General features: G+C 45.0%; 3 protein-coding genes across 3 annotated transcripts; 1 reads left to right on the top strand and 2 right to left on the bottom strand.

The window, feature by feature from the left end:
- Positions 1-409: 409 nt before the first annotated feature.
- Positions 410-2,026, top strand: GL218_06378 (putative tRNA-splicing endonuclease subunit tsp-2; the record flags this gene model as incomplete). Its single annotated transcript, XM_033583087.1, has 1 exon — positions 410-2,026. One exon carries the CDS (start codon positions 410-412, stop codon positions 2,024-2,026), a length of 1,617 nt encoding a protein of 538 aa, XP_033433555.1.
- A 458-nt stretch (positions 2,027-2,484) lies between these two features.
- Positions 2,485-4,152, bottom strand: GL218_06377 (uncharacterized protein; the record flags this gene model as incomplete). The annotated part of the gene is made up of 2 exons (XM_033583086.1): positions 2,485-3,752; positions 3,852-4,152. 2 exons carry the CDS (start codon positions 4,150-4,152, stop codon positions 2,485-2,487), a joined length of 1,569 nt encoding a protein of 522 aa, XP_033433560.1.
- A 952-nt stretch (positions 4,153-5,104) lies between these two features.
- On the bottom strand, positions 5,105-7,699 carry GL218_06376 (Alcohol oxidase 1; the record flags this gene model as incomplete). The annotated part of the gene is made up of 11 exons (XM_033583085.1): positions 5,105-5,243; positions 5,302-5,438; positions 5,504-6,216; positions 6,269-6,433; positions 6,484-6,602; positions 6,655-6,791; positions 6,849-6,975; positions 7,031-7,078; positions 7,126-7,244; positions 7,294-7,519; positions 7,578-7,699. 11 exons carry the CDS (start codon positions 7,697-7,699, stop codon positions 5,105-5,107), a joined length of 2,052 nt encoding a protein of 683 aa, XP_033433559.1.
- Positions 7,700-13,179: the final 5,480 nt, after the last annotated feature.

Below are 13,179 nucleotides of genomic sequence, written 5' to 3'. Positions count from 1 at the left end.
CGATCAGGATAGCTTGAAGAGTAATGAATGGCCTACTCTATTAAAGGTAGAGGTAGACGTTAATAAATCATGTAAGTAGCTTCGAAACTTCTATCAGCGCAGTTGGTATCATATAGATTCCGATCCTGAAAGTAGAAGAAATTTCCTTTGTTATATTTTATCGCGGTGATGACACCTTTTTATTCGGTGCTTAGAGACCTTCAAAAAGTCTCGATGAGTGTCCCAATATAGACTACAACGGTATCTGAGCGATTATATCATGTTATTTATTTATTTATTTGAATTTATTTTTTTCTTGCCTTTGAACGTTTCAACCTTGTCTCATTGTAACGTCAACTCGAAAGCTGCGATGTAAAAATGACATTCGGCTGACAGCTATCAAAGTAGGTCGACATGATGAGCAATAACCATGGCAGACACACCCAGTATCGTGTCCACCATCCCGAACCTACATAATACCTCTTCAACTTCTGTAAATTCGGACCCATCTCCCCAAGTGAAACCTAAGCCTCGTTCTGCTGTACCAAAAGGACCCCCACTTCATCAGATATATGCGCTCCCTGCGCCTATCCGTACTTTTCCGTTACCAACCTTTTATCCAAGTAATCCGCTGTCCCTTTTTCACGTGGTCTACGCATGGGTGAGCCAACTCGTGTCCCCACCGCCAACTGAACCTACTATAATTCATCAAGGCGTCTGGTCCGCGGAGACTCGATCAGTCCATATTAAAGACCCCAAATCGATACGAGCATTATGGGAACAGGGGTTCTTCGGTAAAGGCAATTACAGTAGGAGCGAGCCGAATTGGCTTAAGCGAGAACAGGCTCGGAGGGGTGAACATAATGGCCATGTTGCTGAAGCTGTAACCGTCCAGAGGCGAGAGGAGCGCAAGCTGATGAAGTGGGATCGTGCCAGGAAAGAGCAGGAAGCAATCGAACGGACCAGACAGCAGGAAGCATGGGTGGCTCCAGTTGGGCCCGCCGAGTTGTTGGCTCTTCCAAATTCTCAGCATGATCTAAAACCCATATACCCTAACGGTTCAACAAGCGAAAGTTTAGAGCGGATTCCTACCATAAATAAGACTACAAATGGAGCCGCAAATGGCGTTTCATTATCATCAGATACTGTCACAACGAAAGACGCCGATAGGTCAACTACGGCCGAGAAGGAAATAGCAGCAGCTTCATCTGGGATGAATGGTCACTCTCCACGGCCGCATACTCCAACTAACCCCCCTAAGAGACGCAAGTCGGTGCGATTTTCGCCCAAGGTGGAGTCGACAACTTTTCAACTGTTTGATCCACCGAGCCCCCATCACGGCGTCTTGCTAAATGGGAATACACCTAACGGCAGTGTATCAAACGGGGTTTCCCCATTGGCCCGGCCGATAGACTTGGGTCTATCACAGCCTGCCCTTGAAAGTGAGACGACCGCCAAGACTAATTCTGAGTCGGAACTCGAACTTGTAGATAAGGAGCACCTCCAATTATGTCCGGAAGAGGCCTTTTATCTCGTCTTTGCTCTGGGGGCTTTGAGTATCTTAGATCCAGCGACTGGCAGGCCCATTACGGCTCTAGATCTGTTCGCGCTCTTTCGCCAGGTCTCGTACATACCTCCGAGGACGATAGATCTTCAGCCGGATGATCCCTTTCTTATTCATTATGCCGTGTACCACCATTTTCGTTCTTTAGGCTGGGTAACGCGGCCTGGTATCAAATTTGGTGTTGATTGGATGTTATATAACCGCGGTCCGGTATTCTCTCATGCCGAGTTTGCTATTATCGTTCTACCAGCGTACACCGATCCTTGGTGGAGGACCCAGGGCCGCCAGCCTCCTCGGAGGTCTTGGCACTGGCTTCATACCATCAATCGTGTTCAGGCCACAGCCCTGAAGACCCTGGTTCTTGCATATGTAGACATACCGCCTCCGTTTGAAGAGGGGCTCGGCGCGGCGGAGGTCTTGAAACGGTATAGAGTCCGGGAGTTCATTGTAAGAAGATGGCTCAGCAATCGGAATAGGGATTAAGTGGTCACATAGAATAGAAGGATGCATCAGAAGCGCAATTGCATTGGATGGCGTTCCGGATTTGATTATACGATTATTACGATTGAACGCGTTCAAGATAATAAACTCGTCATATGAATACATCTCATGAATACAATGACTCTACGGAGCTTTAGTTCTAGCAGCAGGCCTTGTTGTAAGGTGTTTATATTTCTACGAACCTTCACAATTGTCTAGGTCAGGTTAATCAGTCTCTAAATTTAGTTTTTCTTGAAACCTCGTCTCAACTACTCGGGATTATTCTAGTTCGCTAACGACGTAAACCTTTAAAAAAAATTCAGCTTTGGGTACCTGTTAGTAGCTACCCTTGATTTGTAGTTCCTTATGTTTTCTATCTTAAATATCCTGGCTCTTATGTCGATCAAATTGAACAAACGCCAACCTATTTCGACGTTCTCCCACTACCAGGTAGTTTTATCTTAATTATCGTCATCCACATCTCGTCCCAATAGCACCTCGCGGTCGTAGTCCTTCTCGCTAGCTGCCGGTAGGAATCTTGTCGACACAGTAAAAGCAGCGGCAATAACGGTCAATATCAGCCATACGAGGTAACCCCAGACAAGTTCGTACTTAGCGCTAATAGCAAACAGACTGGTAAATAGCACTGGGGAAAAAGCGCGAAGACCACTCGTAATAGTCAGCGCTAGGGCATTGAGCGTGCCTAGAGTCGCTGGAGATGGCGATACATCATTTAGCGCAAGCTGGACTCCTGTGAAGGCCATGCTAACACCCGGGCCGAGTGCTAGAATGATAGGAACTATGATCCAGAACGCAGTGTTGGAGGCAGGAGTTCCTTGATATAGAATAAGATTTAAGAACGGCATAGCAACGATAAAGAATGGGTATGCGATACCACAGGCGCGTAGAACACCGTTGGTCCCGTATCGGCGCTGTAGAGGAGGGAATACTAAGAGGAGCCATAACGCTTGAGATACTCCTGTTAGACCCATGTATAGAGAAATTTGTAAGGGTGTAAAACTAAAGCCGCCGTGTTCTACAGACGTGTACCAGAATACGGGAACAATTGCAGTATACGCGAACCCGAGGAGCATTGCGTGTCCGTAATTGTACAGCACGATGCGGACACCTGGGGCTTTAAGGAGATATAGTGTAGAGGTAGGTTCCGGTTTGGGTGTTGTGCCTGCTTCGCCATCGCTAGAGCCTGCACTCGGGACTTTGCTCCGATCCAATGTCTCTTCGATGAACAATGCGCTGGTAAGTACAGCCGTCAAGCCGATACATCCCACGACAATAGACGATAACGCGTAAGGGTACTCCTCGAAAAACGGCACGCCACTAAACGCCCAGGGGTACTGATGCGCAGGGTCTGCGAGCGCACCGCCGATGAGAGGACCGAGGAAGATGCCGATGTTACTAGTGAAGGCAAACCAGCTAAAGGCGCGGGCTTGGGTATGTGGGGTGCTGTGCTCGGCAATCATGGTACGAATAGTGACAACGGTACCGGCGAAGATACCGGCTAGACACCGTAGCACAATCATCTGCCAGATAGAGCGCGCAAGCCCGAACAGGGAGACCGAAATAGCGACGCCGAATAAGGACGATACAAGAACGGGCTTACGACCCCAGCGATCAGCTGCTCGTCCCCAGAACATCATGACAACCATCTGGGTAAGCGAGAAGAGCGATTCTATCAGTCCGCCGTAGAAGCCTACGTCTTCTTCATCCACTACATTGTTTTATATTAGCCATTATCTCATTATTTATTATTTATTTACCTTATGGGTATTGTAGGAAGATGAGAATGAGAAGGATGATAGGAACATACAGTGGCCATTCTCTTGTACCATCTGGTTGATATACGGGAAGATGGAGAAGAATGCGATAGGCTCGACAAGGCGCGCATAACAGAGCAGGAAGATCTGAAGCCTAGGTAGTGGTTTATCCTCAGGCCTATCGAGAAGTCTATAAGACTCGTCGTCCCCAGCGGCCAGAGTATCGCTTCCGCTTGTCGTAGCAACAGGCGACACCACTAGAAGCGGAGTCGTCTCACTGACAGAATCGGGAGAGACGGAATGGATGTTATTCCCGTTATTCTCACCATTCCCATCATCGTTATTAGACGCCATTGTGAAATACCAAGTCTCGTATAATTAATTCGGTATAATTCCTTGATGTGATATATGTAGGGACTATTGAGTCTGTCAAGTCCTCTTCGAATCTCTATCCGTCTTAAATAAAATATTCCGGATTCCGTTACACCGTTACACGGGGCTTATCTTCAAAGTACAACCGGTCAACTTCGTACATACATCGCTTTCACGTACTCCAATGGTGTAATCTGTGATGCTACATATGCGGATGCCTTGATTAGTCTCATGCAAGGGCGGAATGGCTGATTAAGGACGATAATATAAGATAAAGACGAGGAAGGAATTTATGTAAATTGTTGCGAGGCGGTTGGCGTTTTATGCATTGGTGTCTGTGTGCTAGAAGTAGCTATCGCATCTTCATTGAGCATTAAGCATTGAGTATTGAGCGTTGAGCGTTGAGCGTTGAGAATAATTAAAGAAATTGGATAAGACTAAGAAATATCTTCAAGCTAATAAAAATAATAATACGAACCTTGAAACTTGACTAGAAAAGATATAGATTTTAGCAGTAGTTATTTGAAAATACTTACGAATTGATGCGCAGGGTTATTATAGATGAATCCTCCAGGCACCCGCTGTCCCGTCATTGATCAAACGTAAAGAAAATACAGTGTGGATTGTACCGTATATTAACTACAGAAACGGTGTCTGACCCAATGCTTTGGTTTCGATGTGGAGCCTTGGACCTTTATTATTCTTTTTCGCGTCAATAGGGCAAATCTAATATCAGAAGAGACATTTAACGCATATATGTTACATTCATTAACTACCTGTTAACTACTACTAAAAACATAATATTACGGAAACAGAAGAGTTATCCCGATATTGATCGAGAGTTATCAATCTGGTTCGAAGTTCATAATCAATCATACCCAAACATTACATAACTTCCAACATGAAGAGAAATCATAACAGTTAGATAATACCTTTACACGCGGTACGGAAGTACCAACTCGCCCGGCACATTGTAGGTCGGGACTTTCATATCGAGCGCTTCGCCAGAGTACCCGAGATCTTCGGCAACTAGCATAGCTGCTTTCTCTCCAATAAGAAGAGCGGTAGAGTATCTACAACGTGTTAGGAGGCAACGGAAGATATACTGGATAATTATAATGTTTAACTTACGTATTGCAACCAACGTTATCAGGGCAGATACTAAGGTCCGCAACCTTGAGGCCCTGAACGCCGTGGACGTTCAATCGTTCGTCTAGGACGCCATGCTTGACGATGCTGTTACCTTCCTTCGGGGCCATAGAGCAAGTCTAGTGTGAAATGTAAGTATGAATAGAGATCCTAAAATTAGGTATGTATAGTAGCAATTACTTACACCTAGGCAATGCCACGTGCTCTCTACGTGCCTCCTAACCCACTCTTCGACAGCCTCGATATCTTTCTTGCTATACTTGAGCTCATCTCGGATGTCCGCCTTGTTGCTGTTTAGGATATTGGCTTCTGGCCTTCTTGACGGCTCAGGGTTATAAGTACTCCAGCTACCATGTTGCAAGCCGGCACTTAGATTCCCGGGGAGGGCGTAGCGTCGAGTCGTTTCAAGATCCATATCATTGGCTTTGGCTGGAGAGTCATAGTCAAAGAAAGGGTGCATCGCCTGGACTTCTCCGGCATAGGCTTCCATACGACGTGCCGTCTCTCTGCTCTTGATATAACCCCATACCATCGGTGCCATGTCGCGCTCGTCGTTCATGAAGCCCGGGTCAAAGTCTGGAGCCTCGTAGGGATCGGCAGACTTGATATGGGTGAATCCTCGCGAGAATGGATACTCGAGGAAGTGAAACATGGAAAAGAATTTGCCAGGTGGGAGTAGCATATGATCACCAAACCAACCGGCGATGATGGAATAGTGCATCACCGGCTTATCCGGCTTGTTCTTGAAGTATGACTTCCAACCTTCGTTAAACTGTGGCGTGGGCCAGGACTCAAACTCCTTAAGTTCCTCTTCCGTTGGGCGAATTTTCACGCCGGCATCGATACCGTTGGTAGCAAGTGGCCCGGTTCCCTTCGCCGCCCATTCGTCAAATACCGCTGGAGACATATCAGCATCACGACTGACAAGATATAATGCTTCTGCTCTTACCCTTCTGTACTTCAGGTACACCTCGGACGAAATCATCAAAGCTTTCCGTCTCGGGTTTCGCGCGGTATACGGAGAAAGTCAGATAGTGATCTTGGAAGTTGAGGCCTACACCGGGAAGGTTGACAATAGGCTCAACTCCAGCTTTCTTTAGCTTTTCGGGGTCGCCTAGGAATTGTTAGCACTTGTAGGCTCGCAATCTAACTACAGAAGCATACCGATGCCGGATCGTTGGAGGATTAGCGGGGAAGAAAGCGTGCCTCCGGATACGACGATCTGTTTTCGGGCTCTAAAGGTGCGAGTCTTTAGTTGATTGGGGTGAAGCGGCTTGGTTGGCCTTTAATACAAGTTAACGGTCTGCATATAACTCAATGTTCGATTAGCCTTACACTGTCTGAACAGCTACAGCCCTTCCATTCTCGATGATAATCTTATCTACCTTGGTATTGCAAGCTAGATAGAGATTGTCATGAACGGCGCGAGTCGAATGAACGTATGCGTGGGCACTGTCGCTACGTCGGCCGGTCTATATCCACGAATGGTCAGTCATGAAACAGAGATGAATAGGGGTAAGGGATCGTACGTCGCGATTAATCCACTTTAGCCAGTGTTCTGCGCCGTGGCCGGTACTTAAATCTTGTAAATCATCGACGACGGGGATACCTTGGGATTCTGCTGCCCTAAGGAAGTCCTCCTTTACTGGATAAGTGCTTATGACAGTTAGTTTCTTGGGTATTTCAACTCGGGCTACGACTGTTAACTTACTAATTGCCGAATGAAACCTTGATCGGTCCTTCGAATCCATGGAGGTCCCTTTGGCTATTAGTATCTCTAGATGCTTTCAACTTTCTTTTGCTTACTTGTTATGGCAAGCTCGCTGATAAGTCTCGTGTTTCTTCATGAGTGGAAGCAGTTCCTTAGTAGTCCACCCTTTGGCCTGGAAGTCATCATAGTCACTAGCGGAAGCGCGTGTGTACATCTATAAAGGGTTAGTGCTAAGCTATTTTCACTTAGGGTCTTTCACATACCAAGAAGTTGATGCTGGAACCTCCTCCCAAAACGTGGGCGCACGGAACTACAGCTTTTCTGCCGGAGAGCCACTTAGATGGGCGAGACTCATAGAAGGATGCCGTTTTCGAGTCCAACTTCATATTCCGGGGGTAGACCCCTGGCCTGAAGATCCATGGGTTGTTAAGGTTACTCTCTCCGGCCTCGATTAAAAGGACTTTAAGATTATGATCCAGATTTGCCAGACTATACGGAATGAGTATATAAGTAAAGCCCTTGCGGATAGATCTCTAGAAGAACCTACCGACCAGCCACTACACATCCACAACTCCCACCACCGCAAACGATAATATCGAATTCCTCAGGTAAGGGACTCATGTCTGCTTCTTGTTGTTTTTGATCCCAGCCGAAAATCTTGGAGAACATGTTGGAAAAATTCGCTGAAGGGTGACGATTGTGTCGTTCTTATGCTTTCTCGAAAGCTGGGCGAGCAGGATCCAAATATCCGTTAGAAGAGGGGGAACCCCTGCACTTGAATAACTCTTACGAAGTTGCCAATAGTTCCCCTTCTTACTGTCTAGGCCATGCGTCCAAGCTTGATTACTAGCTATATCCTCCAACAACCCCCCATTTCCCGGCAACTATTCAACATGTTTGCCAACTTATGCCTCGCAGAGGTCATCTGATATTTTGTGATGTAACATCTATGCATGGGTCCCAATCATAAGGAGAAGCTGGTCGGATGGAAGGGGAATAAAATCCCAAGAGAGAACTCGCCGGCAGCGCAGGAAGGGTCACATTCATCCAAACACGAACCAACCTGGTTCTCATCACTCTCTAGGCCTCCAAGATACCTTGTATCGGGTTTCTAGTTTGAACTACCCACGTCACCTCTCCAACTCGTATATGGTGATAGATGTCTAAATCGACATATAAGGAAAGGCAAGACATGATGCCGCCAACTAGCAGCCAGCGGGTCCTCGGTGAGGCTCGGAGAGTTGGTCTTCACAGCCTTGTGGTCGTCCTATCCCTGCCTCCTAGCTCTACTAGGCAATTTTGCATATATCTGCATATTCATTGGCCACTAGTAGATGCAGCTCGTATGCAAGACGAACGTATAATGCGGGGTGAAAGCTACCGTGAGGTCAAATACCCGACAATCTGTATGCACCCCATGCTTCCCCGCAGTTTTCAAGATTATAGTTCGTTTTACTTTGTTGGGTCTATCCGAAGGGAGCACATTGCATGAGTAGCTTGCACCAATAGTCACCCTGCCGTACCTTAGCGCTCTACGTTGATGTTGTGGCTGACCAACATAGTACGCGTTTATAGGGTTGGCGGACTCTTGACCTTAGCTTGGCTAGGACTTCCTATTAGCCCCCGAGTTATGACAATCCTCCAACAGTGACGAGCTCAGCAGGTCAATCTGGGGTTAAATCTCCAATATTTCTATTCCTGTGTCTTATGCCGGGCGAGCCGAGAGGCTACTTGGACATTGATCAAGGCAAATTCAACCGGTTGGCAAATAGTTAAGCACTTCAGCTACCACGACGTCGAACTGCCGATGAAACTTATCACTGGACGATCCTTCCTGTATTACTTTAGATGCGGAACTCTTCTCTTGTTACATTCGACTGATGCACTCGGCGAGGGGAAATTGGAGAAAATCACATCTCACGCTGCAACAAATAACCCGTGATTTTCCTTTCTGGCCAATTCGAACATCATGCCCTCCACCACTTAAGCTCGAGAGCCAATATCGAGCCCTGGTTATTGTTACGCACGCCTTGAACACTCAAGCCGGAACTATACGGCGAGCCTATGAAAGAAATGATAGTCCGGATATATTTGACTCTGCCCTGTTACCTATAATTACAGATCGTCATCGTGATGAACCAACGCGGTCATCTTATGGAGGATACATAACAGTTCTTCTTCCCACGAGAGCCCTTACATCGCCTACTTCGTAAGATACAAGGTTATGGCGGTGGATACCTCTCACAAATTACGCCCTCAGAGTTGTGCTCTCATAGAGTTGATAGCCTCATTCTCATAAAGCTCTTACGGTTATATGGGCATATTGATGTTATTGGACAATGCTAAAGTGTTACTATGAAATATGCAGGATATAGCCCAGTATAAACGATGCATATAGTTCGCCCTACGATATGAATAAGAAAGTGGTCTACATATTAAGTTACCTACCTAGATAATCAATCGGTATAGTATTAAGAATAAGCCCCCACGCCCAGCTAGATATCCGGCCACGACCGTATCACAGTGGCGGTGATAGATCTATCGGCGTCTCGAACCTATGCGAGACATGTATGCATGATAGCTACACTGTCGGTTTGTAATGATACCTGTCAAACTATTTCCTCCATTGACAAGCTAGGTAACTTCCTAAATAATAGGGCGTACATCCATGCTACATCCACGTAGGATGGTGTGCAACTGAGACTCGGGATTATAACGACCATGTAGAGGACTGTACGGTGACATAATATCTTGGAGGCTATGCAACTGCCGTTACACTTCGCTTTAATCCGATGCCCACCCATGGAGCAGGGTCAAAGACATGTTGCACTGGGCTCTAGACCTTATCCCCGGTGATATATCATATTTGTTTGCTACTGGCTACACGAATCCCGTCTAGTAACCAAAGGCCTAGGTCTCCTCTTGTCTAGTTGCGTATAGACTATGCATTCATCTAGGAGAAAGTTCGGTATTGAACCAAAGTCACATTGCCAATGTTAGTTATTATACTATCCTTAAACGACGTCAATACATATGACTACGTTACACTGGGTAGTAAAGGGCGGCAATTTGAAATCATATAGTGCCTTGCTAGAACCAAGATGGTTGAGATGTAAAGAGAGATGTCTACTTGTTGCAACAGTTTGGACGGTAAAGAGTGGGAATTATAAGCGTGATCAGTCCATTTATATTGCGGAGGCACGACTTGACTAATTAAAAACATCTTTTCTGACGATAAAATCATTACTATTCCCATGTAATCTAGAGTAATATTGCAAGAGCCGCTTTATCAGTTCGTAGCTAAGGGCAGGGTTGATTTAAGGGTAACGAATCCGGTTCAACGCACAGATAGATTTCAACATGATATGACTGCCGGGAGTATAACATTGTATACACAACGCAAGTCTGTATAGTATAGGCTTGTATGTATATATAATATTCCCCGAGGGGGATGGATATAAAGGCAATACAGGTATTTTTATATCTTAGATACCTACTTAGACACTATTTGTCATGCCAATTCAAATTCATAAAGGGTTAATATTGGGTTGTAGCAAATAAATCTTCATCAACAGCAGCTAGAAATCCTAGCTCGTTTTAGCAAGTGGACCAACTTCATAATATGCCCGTCTAGCTCACCGGTAGAGCGCCTCACTAGTATTACTTCCAAGCAGCTAAACTCTTAAGGAGTTACATCTTCATAGGAACAATACGCGGTAATGAGGAGGCAACAGGTTCGACTCCTGTGATGGGCAATTCTTATTTTTCTTTTTGAGTACTTTTAATATTTAAAACTCTTGATCATTTGACCCTCAAGTTATTCAACACTTTTTTTTTCTTTCCATTTCCTCCCCACCAGGTATAATAATGAATTGACCAATGATTGACTATGAATCCATTTGAATCTTTCGTCCAATCAGAACCTCAAACAAATTTTGTCCCTTAAGTTTCATACTAAAAGCACAAATGTCCACGGCAAGATGGCCGAGTTGGTTATGGCGTGAGGTTAAGGTCACCTTAATATCGTATCCTCATGGAGAAATCCGCGTGGGTTCAAGTCCCACTCTTGTCATTTTCACCTTTTTATATTTCTTTCTGATTTATTTGTTGCTTAATTGTTTGTTCTTTTTTTTACTCTGCCCTAGTACCGCTTGGTATTGGATAATATGGTGGACCAATAAATTTTTAGAATCATCCCACTTAACCCTAGGGGCACGGTCCATGTCGCCGTTAGTGCTATCAGGGTTTTTCTTTTTCTTTTAACTTAGAAAAACGATAGCTATGTCTAAGGGATAGAATTCTTCGGCTTCCGAAAGCCCACAAGTCGATTTCTAGATTGAATCTAGAGAACACGATTATTAACCGTGCCCTGCTAGCTCAATGGTAGAGCACTGAACTTCTATTAGATATTCAGAGGCTGTGGGTTCGAGTCCCACGTAGGGCTTGTCACGCGCTTGTAAACACTTCACCCTTGCCGTAAGTGTATTTCTTTTTCTTTTTATGTCTCTTTCTAGATACCTTTTAATCGAATCGGAACTTCATTAACACATAAGAAATTTGCTTAATCACATGAAATGTTTAATATCATCGGTCTAGATATTGGGTTATTCTCTTCGGACTAGCAAAGCTACTTTGGGTATGTATGCTATGTTATTAACTATCTACTGACTATCTTACTATTCAATGTCAAACACATTTCAATTCGCTTGGAATCGGTTGTTTCTATTTTTCCAAAGCGTATGTGTTATTGCTAATATCGAGAGCTTTCAAGTGTTCTGATTTTCTTTGTCTGCCATAGACTCTTCAATTCTGATAAGCCCAGTGCTTTAATGGTCTGGATCGTTCGAGAACCAAACGTCCATTATCTCCTCAGCTTCGGCTAAGCTTATTATATACTGGTCGGAGTCTAATGAGTTGTAAAAGCTCTCATCATTTGGTGCTAGCTCTAGATCCGCAGCCTCCACCGGAATAGATTCGTACGTTCTGACTGGCTCAGTGGGTTCGCGTGCTACAACTCTATACAATTTCACTTGCTCGTTCATAGACGCGCGAGTAAGTTGGAGATTTAAGAGTTTGGCCATATCGACATCAAGGCGGCTGTACAATTCAACGGATTCGAGTTGGCTAAAATCTGTGACTTGCGGGACGATCCTGTTGAAGGTTGTTAGGATGCATCCTCGTGCTGTCCATCCAGGGCGAGGAAAGACTAGGGTGCCGTGGTCGACTGTAATCTTTAATCGACGGATATTAGGAGCCACTTGGGCAAACCACATGAGGCAAAAGAATAGATTGTCACAAGAAGGTCTAATATCATAAATGTAGGTGACATCGAGGGAGCGAAGCTGAGAAGGCTGAAAAATACCGTCGCATGAAATACGGACAGAGCCAGGACGGAAATCAGGGTACGTAATGGCAGTGATTTCTGCGTGGGAAGCGCTGAGAAGTTCATGAGCTTCACTGTATGCTCGCTTACAGGTCTTGGGAAGACCATGTGGGTCAGAGAGTGCTGAGGCAACGTCCCGAGGACGGAGGACACCATTGTACTCATAACTTGTTGGTGTATTGATACGGTAATACTCATAGATTATATTGCGGAGCTCGCCCGGAAGAGAGAAGAACGGGGACTGCGCTTGATCTAACATCGTGGTGAACATGATGAGATGAGGTGGGGTTATGGCTGTAGAATATGATAAAGACTGTGAAGTGTTGCAAGGTGTTGTAGAGTCTTGTAAGGTGTTGTGAGCTGGCTAAAGAAATGCTGCTGGCCATAGAGAAAATAAAGACGATTATATACTATATTAATAACACTGATGGTATATACACAATATCGATTGTATAATATCAATGCTTGTTTATGTACAAGATCATTGGGGTATTGTAGCTATCCAGCTATTGTGTTATCGTATAAGTCGTGCATTGCTAAAATGATATTTTCTTGTTAGTGTCGTGTGATGGTACGAATGTATTGAAATTATCTGTTAATAGGTTATAATCATATACCTAATTATACCTTAATTATACGTTAGGTACTTAACATACCTAGATAATTTTAATGCTGTAGTACTTTCATGATGTTGTAAATCGTTGATTGCTATTTTAAGTAAACTCGTGGTGGTCAGTAGAGCCGATTGCCCCATGCTGCCCCGCCT

This window comes from Daldinia childiae, assembly GCF_008694065.1.
Source record: "Daldinia childiae strain JS-1345 chromosome Unknown Scaffold7, whole genome shotgun sequence".
Taxonomy (NCBI): Eukaryota; Fungi; Ascomycota; class Sordariomycetes; order Xylariales; family Hypoxylaceae; genus Daldinia; species Daldinia childiae.
The sequence above is the reverse complement of the archived record's forward strand: the minus strand, read 5'-3'. Positions and strand labels throughout refer to the sequence as shown.